This window comes from Jaculus jaculus, chromosome 13, assembly GCF_020740685.1.
Source record: "Jaculus jaculus isolate mJacJac1 chromosome 13, mJacJac1.mat.Y.cur, whole genome shotgun sequence".
Classification (NCBI taxonomy): domain Eukaryota; kingdom Metazoa; phylum Chordata; class Mammalia; order Rodentia; family Dipodidae; genus Jaculus; species Jaculus jaculus.
In genome coordinates this window covers 94,289,924-94,300,610 of record NC_059114.1, presented here as the reverse complement: position 1 = coordinate 94,300,610, position 10,687 = coordinate 94,289,924, and the positions used below count along the sequence as shown (strand labels likewise).

At 38.3% G+C, this 10,687-nt stretch overlaps 1 protein-coding gene across 1 annotated transcript; it reads left to right on the top strand.

The window, feature by feature from the left end:
• Positions 1-8,783: 8,783 nt before the first annotated feature.
• LOC123454206 (deoxyuridine 5'-triphosphate nucleotidohydrolase, mitochondrial-like) lies at positions 8,784-9,328 on the top strand. The gene has a single exon (XM_045132891.1). The coding sequence runs from the start codon at positions 8,834-8,836 to the stop codon at positions 9,326-9,328; it is 495 nt and encodes a 164-aa protein (XP_044988826.1). The 5' UTR covers positions 8,784-8,833.
• The last annotated feature ends 1,359 nt before the right edge of the window (positions 9,329-10,687 follow it).

The following is a 10,687-nucleotide window of genomic DNA, read 5'->3' as shown; positions in this document are numbered from 1 at the left end:
AGAGAGAGAGAGAGAGAGAGAGAGAGAGAGAGAGACAGAGAGAGAGAGACTCTAGAAAGGGTTTTTTGTTTGTTTGTTTGTTTGTTTTGTTTTGTTTTGTTTTGAAGTAGGGTGTCACTATATCCCAGGCTGACCTGTAATTCACTATGTAGTTTCAGGATGGCCTCAAACTCACAGCAATAAGATTAAAGACATGTGCCACCACACCCAGATTTAGAAATAAATATATTTTTTAGACAGGCGTGGTGGCGCATGCCTTTAATCCCAGCACTCGGGAGGCAGAGGTAGGAGGATTGGTGTGAGTTCAAGGCCACCCTGAGACGACAGAGTGCATTCCAGGTCAGCCTGGACTACTGTGAGACCCTACCTTGAAAAACCACCACCAACAAAAAGAAATAAATGTATTTTTTAAATATTTCTTTACTTGCGAGAGGAGGGGAAAAGAGGCAAATAGATAGAGAGAAAGAGAGATAGAGAGAGAAGAAAAAAAAGAATGGACATGAAAGGGCCTCTAGTCACTGCAAACAAACTCCAGACACATGTACTGCCTTGTGCACTGGCTTACATGGATACTGGGGAATTGAACCTAGTTTTGCTGGCAAGTGCCTTAACCGCTAAGCCATCTCTCTCTCCAGCCTGAAATAAACATATTTTTGGTTAAAGAAAACGGAAATACTTTTTAGTTAAGAAAGGATTTTTTTAAAAAATTTTGTTTATTTTTATTTATTTATTTGAGAGCGACAGACAGAGAGAGAAAGAGTCAAAGAAAGAAAGAGAATGGGTGCGTCAGGGCCTGCAGCCACTGCAAGCGGACTCCAGACGTGTGAGCCCCCTTGTGCATCTGGCTAACCTGGGTCCTGGGGAATCGAGCCTCGAACGGGGGTCCTTAGGCTTCACATGCAAGCGCTTAACAGCTAAGCCATCTCTCCAGCACCAAGAAAGGATTTTTGATGGTAAGTTAGTTCTGTTCTAAGGTTAATAAAAAAAAAAAAAAAATCTAGGACTGGAGAGATATCTTAGCAGTTAAGGCATTTGCTTGAAAAGCCAAAGGACCCTGGTTCAATTCCCCGGGACCCACATAAGCCAGATACACAAGGTGGTACATGTTTCTGGAGTTTGTTTGCAGTGGCGAAAGGCCCTGGTATGCTCTCTTTCTCTCTGTGTAACAAATAAAATAAATTTAAAAATAAAAAATATATTCTAAGCTGGAAAACAGAATATGAGGACCCAGTTAGATAAAGTGTGTCATAAAAAAAGGTTGTGAAAAATTAAAACTTGAAGAAAGAGTACAGGGTTATGACTACTTAACTATAATTAAAGATTACTTAAAATTACTGGGTCTGGGGTGATGCTCAGTAGATGAGTGCTTGCTATGTATGCATGAGAACCTAAGTTTGATCCCAAGCATCCACATTAAAAGAAAGTCACACATGTCTATATCCATAATGCTGAGGGAGCTGGGGACAGAGTTCCCTAGTCAACCAATCTAACAACAAATAAAATAATTAGGGTAAACCAGACATGGTGGCGCATGCTTTTATTCTCCGCACTCAGGAGGCAGAGGTAGGAAGATCACCATGAGTTCAAGGCAAACTTGAGACTACATGGTGAATTCTTGGTTAGCCTAGGCTAGAGCATGACTCTACCTTGGGGGGAAAAAATCAGGGAGCTTGAGGTTTAGTGAGACTCTGCCTCCAGGCAATAGGTGGAGGAGTGATAGAGAAAGACAGCTGACATTATCCTCTGTTCTCTGTACCAATGAGCATGGGCCACATGCATCAGCACCCCCCTCACACAAAATTTCCAAGGTCAGATTCAATGCTCTGATATAGAACTGGTGCCTGATTTTCTGTTCACAGCAGTAATATTTTCTTATATAATGATTTGCTCTTAGTAATATTTACAGAAAAACTGGCTCTAAAATTAATTTTATGTTTTAACCTTTTACTTAAGGAGCCCTTTAAAATACAGAAGTTAGATTTTATCAAAAGGCTAAATTTTATGTTTTCTCATGAGGTAAAACCTTCACTTGTTGGAAAGCCATTGCCTTAACAGTTAAAAAAAACGTTTTAAAAAGAATCATTCCTACTTGGGCATTCCTATTACGTTACATTATAGTTGTAAAACTTATTTCATTATAATTTATTTTATTTTGGTTTCTCAAGGTAGAGACTAGCTCTAGCTCAGGCTGACCTGGGTGTTTCAGGGCCTCCAGCCAATGCATGTACCACTTTGTGCATCTAGCTTTTACTGCACCCAGACAGTTAGGCTGTGCAGGCAGATGTATTAACTGCTAAGGCATTTCTCCAGCCCTATGTCTACTGTTTTTTGTTTTTTTTTTTTCCAAGGTAGGGTCTCACTATAGCCCAGGCTGACCTGGAATTCACTATGTAGTCTCAGGGTGGTCTCAAACTCATGGCGATCCTCTTACCTCTGCCTCCTGAGTGCTGCGATTAAAGGCATGTGCCACCATGCCCAGCTCTACTAATTTTTTTTGCATTTTTTCAGAGTACATTTTTTATAATTACAAAATATAATACATATGTCAAAAGCAAAGACAATTATTGAACAAATAGGGCAGTGGTTTAGATTTGGCTTGTTTTTTTCCAAAGCATTGAAGTGTAATATTCAGTGATTTGTGACTTCTCTACTTTCTTCTTTCTTATTTTTAGTGCAAGAGAGCAAGAGAGAGAGAGAGAGAGACAGAAAGAGAGAGAATGAATTGGCACATGAGGGCCTCCAACCACTGCAATCCAACTCCAGATGTGTACACCCCCTTATGTACATGTGCGATCTTGCATGCTTTCACCACTGTGTATCTGGCTTATGTGGGACTTGGAGAATAAAACATGAATCCTTAGGCTTCGCAGGCAAGTGTCTTATCTGCTAAGCCATCTCTCTAGCCCTTTGATTTCTTAACATAGGTACTTAAAGCTATAAATTTCCCTCTTAGGACTGGCTTCATTAAATCCCATATGCTTTGTTACATTGAGTTTTCATTTATCATTTTTCACATAGAGATTTTTGATTTTCTTCTTGATCTCTTCAATGGCCCATCCATCATGCAGTAGTGTGTTCTTTGTCCTTTTTCCTGGATGCTGCCCCTACTATTGTCTGTTAAGAAAAAATCCAAGCGACTGGTGAATTTAGGACTATGAGGAAGGAACAAAGGGTCACTTTCACAAGGTCAAATGATTATCATTGTTTCTGCCAACAAAACACAAATCCTAATATCCTTACAAGAGTGAATACTATATGAGCCGGGCGTGGTGGCGCACACCTTTAATCCCAGCATTCGGGAGGCAGAGGTAGGAGGATCGCCATGAGTTCGAGGCCACCCTGAGACTCCATAGTGAATTCCAGGTCAGCCTGGGCTAGAGTGAGACCCTACCTCGAAAAATCAAAAAAAAAAAAAAAAAAGAGTGAATACTATATGAGCATATTTCTTCCTTTTTTTTTTTTTTTTTTTTTTTGAGGTAGGGTCTCACTCTAGCCCAGGCTGACCTGGAATTCACTATGTAGTCTCAGGGTTGCCTTGAACTCACAGGGATCCTCCTACTTCTGCCTCCAGAGATTAGTGTGTGCCACCACACCAAGCTTTGCAAATTACGTGGGGGGGGGGGGGGGGTTGGGTCTCACTCTAGTTCAAGCTGACCTGGCTATTTAGTCTCAGAGTGGCCTTGAATTTACAGGCATCCTCCTACCTCTGCCTCCTGCAAATTTCTTAAAGGAGATATTAACAGTTTTAAGCTTTTTGTTTTTCAAATCAAAAGTACACCATGCCTCCTGTAGTAATCGTAAGAAATTTCAAGAATCAGGCATCATTATTTGTGAAATATCTATCCATTCCTATTTGATTGTTTGTCTGACATGACCACAGCTTCAGGTTTTATATATTAATAATGTATATAGCCAAATATCTAGTTAATAACTGAAAGATGCCAACTCTCAGGTATTCCAACAGTCTGTGTTGCTGTGAGAAGTGCTATCATTAAAAGCAGAGTTTACCCAATGCTGGATGTTAAGTAACTGCTGTTGCCTGTGACAACTGCACATGAGAAGAGCAAAGATGTCAGGATTGGAACCGAGCCATCATCCCTCTGTAGGAGTCTGTAGCTATCCCATAACAAAATCTTTGTTTATCACTTTTGTTTGTTTGTTTTTGTTTTTGAGGTAGAGTTTCACTCTAGCCCAGGCTGACCTGGAATTTACTATGTAGTCTCATGGTGGCCTCGAACTTAGGGCCATTCTCCTACCTCTGCCTCTCAAGTGCTGAGATCAAAGGCCATCACACTAACTCTCTCTCCATCTCTCTCTCTCTCTCTTACTCTATATCAATTTCTCTGGTTATCTGCCTTATTGTTGAACACTCTTTGATTCTCATAAGTACTGATGGTTATTTTCCTTAGTGTTATATCTTCAAGATTTGGGATTCAGTTTAGTGAAGTGCCTGGGAGATGTTGGGAAATCATCATTCATGACATCTTTTTTTCCTTTTGGTTTTTATAGGTAGGGTCTCTCTCTAGCCCATGCTGAACTGGAATTCACTATGTAGTCTCAGGCTGGCCTTGAACTCACAGTGATCATATTACCTCTGTCTCCCAAGTGCTGAGATTAAAGGTGTAGACCACCTTGCCTGGCATTGTTTGGTTTGTTTGTTAGTTTGTTTTGAGATACATCCACATGCTGTATCCCAGACTGATGTGGAACTTGATGTAGCCAACACTGGCCTCATATCTTAGCAATCCTTCCTCAGCCTTCTAAATGCTTACATTATGAGCATAAGCCCCACACTTGGCAATTTTATAAACTTCTCATGTTATCATAATCCCTCCAATTTTTCCCATCACTATGTTTCAACTCATTACTTTCAATATGATTGGCTCTAAATTTACCAGCAAAGCTTAGAGAATATTGAAATCCGAATAATATTGCATCCAGTGAAGTTTCTAGGGTTTTCTTTTGAGCGTTATTTTTCTTGTATTTCTCTATCAATCATATATCTATCCATCCATCCTACAATGCCATTATTGCTTTTATTTTGAAGTTACTGAAATTGCATATTTATGTGATACTTGTATGGGTAATGTACTATTTTATTCACTGTAATACCACTTCATATATTTCATACTTTTCCCAAGTGAACAAATGCTGCTGCCTATTTATAACCCTAACCCTATGGCAGCAACCTTCACAGCAAATGTTAACTGTACTGAAATTCAAGCTTCTCACCTGGCAAGAGGTTTCAACTAGAATCCAAGTGATAGTCTACTTGGCCTTCCCATATGTCTATATTTTTCCCTGTCTTTCTATTCTGCTTCAATTTTCCCCCCTCTGGAGCATTGGTCCCTTAATTTAAGGGTTGGTCAAGACCAATGGTCCATTTTGTATAATGTCTTCAGACTTAGTAGAAATAAACTGAAGGTTCACCATTTGAAAGAAATAAACAGTATTTTAGCTGGATCCCAGACAATAAACACATTTTTATTTTTGCAGAAAAATAGGGTCACCAAACATGAAGATTTAAAGAGGTCATATAATCTACTAGCCTATTTTGAATAATTCTTTGTTGACATTTTATTTTGGATATATGTAGGAAGCTCATATTATATTCGTAATTTAGGGCTGAAGGAATGGCTTAGTGGCTAAGGCACTTGCTTGTAAAGCCAAAGGACCCAGGTTTGATTCCCTAGGACCCAGCCAAGCCAGATATACAAGGTGGTGCATGCATCTGGCATTCATTTGTAGTGGTGGAGGCCCTGGAGTGCATATTCTTTCTCTCTGTATCTATCTGCCTCTTTCTCTCTAATAAATTAAAAAAAAAAATCTTTAAAAAACAGATATGTCTATTCCCTTTTTCTATATTATTTATTTGAGAATTTTCTAGTTGAGTGAATATGTATTCCTTAGTCTTATTTCCTTTATATTTTTGTATAATTTATCAAATAAATCTTATAAAACTATCAATGTATATTATTTAAAAATTATATGCAATGATTAAGTTGCTTACATTCCAGATATGCAAGTTTGTTTCAACATACATAAGTTGATAAACATAATTGATCCATCACAAACATTAAATCAAAAATTTTACAATATAATCTCAATAGATGAAAATAACAACTGACAAAATTCAACATTCGTTCATGACAAAATCTCAGAAAAAGTAAAAATAGGACCATATATTAACATAATAAAGGCTTATGAACAACAAACCAAGCCTACATTGTAATGAGTAAGGAAAATGGAAAGCATTTTTCTAAAGACAGGAATGAGACAAATGTGTCCATTCTGATCACCCTTAATCAAGATAGTACTTGAAATTTTAGCAAGAGTAAGAAGGCAAAGATAGAAAGCAAGCATATAAAAATGGGAAAGGAAGAAGTGAGATTTTTCTTATTCTCATATGACATGATCTCATATTAAAGACCCAAGAAAGGGATGGAGGGATTGCTTAGTGGTTAAGGTGCTTGTCTGCCGAGCTTAAGGATACAGATTCAATTCCCCAGTACCCACATAAGCCAGATGCACACAGAGGTGCATGCATCTGGAGCTCATTTGTAGGGACTAGAGGCCCTGGCATGCCCATTCTGTCTGTCTGTCTATCTGTCTTTCTCTCTGACTCTGTTTACAAATAAATAAATATAAAAAATAAAATAAAAAATTTAAAAAGACCCAAAAGAGTCCACCAGAAGACTCAGATTTTACAAACAATTGTAATAAAGTAGCAGGACACATAATCAACAAAGACATTAGTTTTACTACACATCAGCAACTACTTTGCTGGGAAAGTGCAGGAAAACTATCCCATTCACATTAGGTCCCAAAATGAGGTTTTGTACTTTCTAAATGTGTGTATTTTCTATGGTTACTACTACATGACATACCAGTTCTATACCTACTTACCTTACTTTTCATTTTTACTTTAAAAGATCTTAACATTTTATCTAATCTTTAAATATACTGAACATTTTAAATATTTTATTCGCAAGCAGAAGGACAGAGAGAATTGAGAGAAAGAGAACGGGCATGTCAGGGACTCTAGCCACTGAAAACCAACTGCCAGATACATGTGCCCCTTTGTGCATCTGGCTTTACATGGGCACTGGGGAATCAAACCTGGCTCACTAGGCTTTGCAAGCAAGCATCTTAAGCACTGAGCCATCTCTCCAGCTTTATACTGAACATTGTCAAATATTACCTAAAGAACTTCATAATAATCATAAAAATATAATTCAACACTTATATTATCTTTTCCTTCTTGGCTGTGTTCCAAATGTTTTCATGTAATAGATGAGTCAAAATTAGGTGCACAGTATACCTGCAGGCCTGAGTGTACTGTGCACATAAGTCCTGCAGACCCCAAAACATAAATAAAACTTTTAAAGCATGTTCAGTCAAGTCAGTGCTCATTACTTAGCAAATAAATGGAATATTTCAAACATGTAAAGAAAACAGAATTTTTATATTTTGAGCAAAATCTCAGCCCCAGAATTGGCAATATCATGGAGTCAGTTTTCTTAACATACATTTACTCAGACCAACAGAGAACAACTGTGCCTTCCAATTGTGGTTTCCACCAGGTGAACTAAGGCAAGGGATGAGGATTATTATTAAGGACTGTAAATTTAGGCTACTCTTGGAAAGCTTCCCTGATAAATGATTATTTTTCTTTTAGAAATTATTGACTTAAAGCAACTAATAGTTTTTCAAAGCATAGTACAAAGATGTTAATTTAATTTATAGGCCTAAATATTGAACCTTGATACTAAATCAATCATTAATTCATTCACTCTAATAATATGTTACTATTAATATTATTGAAGAGCTCATAGCAGAGAGAAACATAAATGATATTATTTTAGAAAGAGATAATAGAAATATCTCAAAAGAAGGCATGAGACTAATGGCCAAAAAATAAATAATAGTTGTGGTTTGATTCAGGTGTCCCCCATAAACTTAAGTGTTGTGAATGCTAGCCCCCAGCTGATGGATATTTGGGAATTAATGCCTCCTGGAGGGAGTGTATTGTTGGGGGCGGGCTTATGGGCTTTATAGCCAGCTTCCCCATGCCAGTGTTTGGCACACCCTCCTGTTGCTGTGGTCCACCTTCTGCTCATGCCATCGTTTTCCCCTGCCATTGTGGAGCTTCCCCTCGAGCCTGTAAGCCAAAATAAATCTCTTTTTCCCACAAGCTGCTCTTGGTTGGATGATTTCTACCAGCAATGCGAACCGGACTGCAACAATAGTGATAAAAGTTAATAATAATTAAAAAATTAACATCAAAATCATGATGAGATAGTTCCTCTCTGAAGATATAATGGCTAATATCAAAAAGGAAAAACATGACAAGTGTTGATAAAGAATGTGGAAAAAAAGAATACTTCATGTAATCCACATTGTTATGGACACAGAGTAGAATCACCCTTACAGAACCCAGTATGGAAGTTTTCCAACAAATGAAAATTAGAATCACCATCTTATCCAGCAACCACATTATTGGACATATATGCAAAAGAAATGGCATAATCTTGATGAAAACTGGTGTACACTCACATTTTTGTTGTAGTAATATTTACAGTAGCTATGATACAGACTCAATATACCCATCAACAGATGAATGAGAAAAGGAAAAGTGATATGATAGCACAATGAAATATTTCTAACATTTGAAACAATATTAATGAAATTATAGAACTGCATATTAACTTAAATAAAGCAGATATAAAAGGCTGTGTTCTCAAACATAAAACACTTTAAAAGTTGGTGTTGACGGCGTTGCTCCTCTCGCTCTCCCGGTCCCTCACCTCGGCTCGGCCGCTCTCCCGTAGGTATGCCGTGCTCCGAGGAGGTCGTCGCCGTCTCCCCCAGCAAGCGGGTCCGGCCTACCGAGAATGGCGCCTCGCGACTCCGCTTCGTGGGGCTCTCGGAGCACGCCACGGCCCCCACCCGAGGGTCCGCGCGGGCCGCCGGCTGCGACCTGTACAGTGCCTATGACTATACGGTGCCACCTATGGAGAAAGCTATTGTGAAAACCGACATTCAGATAGCTGTTCCTCCTGGATGCTATGGAAGAGTAGCTCCACGCTCTGGCTTGGCTGTAAAACACTTCATTGATGTAGGAGCTGGTGTTATAGATGAAGATTATAGAGGAAATGTTGGTGTTGTATTGTTTAATTTTGGGAAAGAGAAGTTTGAAGTAAAACAGGGCGATCGGATTGCACAGCTTATTTGTGAACGGATTTTTTATCCAGAAATAGAAGAAGTTCAAGTGCTGAATGACACAGAACGGGGTTTGGGAGGTTTTGGTTCCACTGGGAAGAATTAAAAGTTTGGGCAAGAATAGAAAATGAAAAAGTGAATAGCTTTTTCTTAAGCATGAAGAGAGTTCGTTTAAAGTGTTTTGGTGTTATTGTGGAAAACAGTGTGGAGGTTCCTAAAGCAGCTAGAGATTGATCTACCATATGACCCAGCTATAGCACTCCTAGGCATATATCCAAAGGACTCATCTCATTTCCTTAGAAGTATGTGCTCAACCATGTTTATTGCTGCTCAATTTATAATAGCTGGGAAATGGAACCAGCCTAGATGTCCCTCAACAGATGAGTGGATAATGAAGATGTGGTACATTTATACAATGGAGTTCTACTCAGCGGTAAAGAAAAATGAAGTTATGAAATTTGCAGAAAAATGGATGGACCTGGAAAGTATTATACTAAGTCAGGTAACCCAGGCCCAGAAAGCCAAGCGCCACATGTTCTCTCTCATATGGGGATCCTAGCTACAGATGACTGGGCTTCTGTGTGAGAATGAAAATACTTAGTAGCAGAGGCCAGTAAGTTGAAAAGGAGACATAAAGGGTGGAGAAAGGAAGGGAGGAGGATACTTAATAGGTTGATATTGTATATATGTAATTACAATGATTGTAATGGGGAGGTAATATGATGGAGAATGGAATTTCAAACGGGAAAGTGTGGGGGTGGGGAGGGAGGGAATTACCATGGGATATATTTTATAATCATGGAAAATGTTAATAAAAATTAAAAAAAAAAATAAAGTGTTTTGGTGTTAACATTTTTAAATGTAATAGCCTAACTGGATTTTGTTCTGGTGAAGGAAAGGATACCTTTGTTAGGATCATAGAACAGCTTTGTGTTTTCTATAATTGACAGCTGCACATGAATCTGTGTGATGTAATGCAAACTTTTTTTTTTTTAGTATTTAATGCTTTCAAATTTAAACCAAGTGTATGATTCTAGATTTCTTAAATTGCATTATTTAAACCCCTTTAGCAACTTATTTTGCTTTATAGTTTGTGTGTTTTTTATTCAATAAACCTGAATTCTCTTACAGATAATAATTGCGGAAACTGAACTAAACTATCAGAGGAAGCTGAGTGTAGCTTTCAGGCCTGTAACAGCACCCAGGATGCTGAGGCAATAGTGTTGCTTTGAGTTTGAGGCCAGCCTGGGCTACAGAGAGACTGAAGGCTACAGTTACTGCTTTGTCTTCTTTTCATTGTTCTATTTTTCTTTTATTTCTTCATGCTTTTAGTTTTGTATCTTAAGAAGTCACCTGTAACCCCAAGGTCATGTAGATTCCCTTCTGCTATCCTGTAGGTCTGCAGTGTTGTATTTGACATGTAATGTGGTCTGCATTGAGTTGTTCTCACAATTTCATTTTTGGA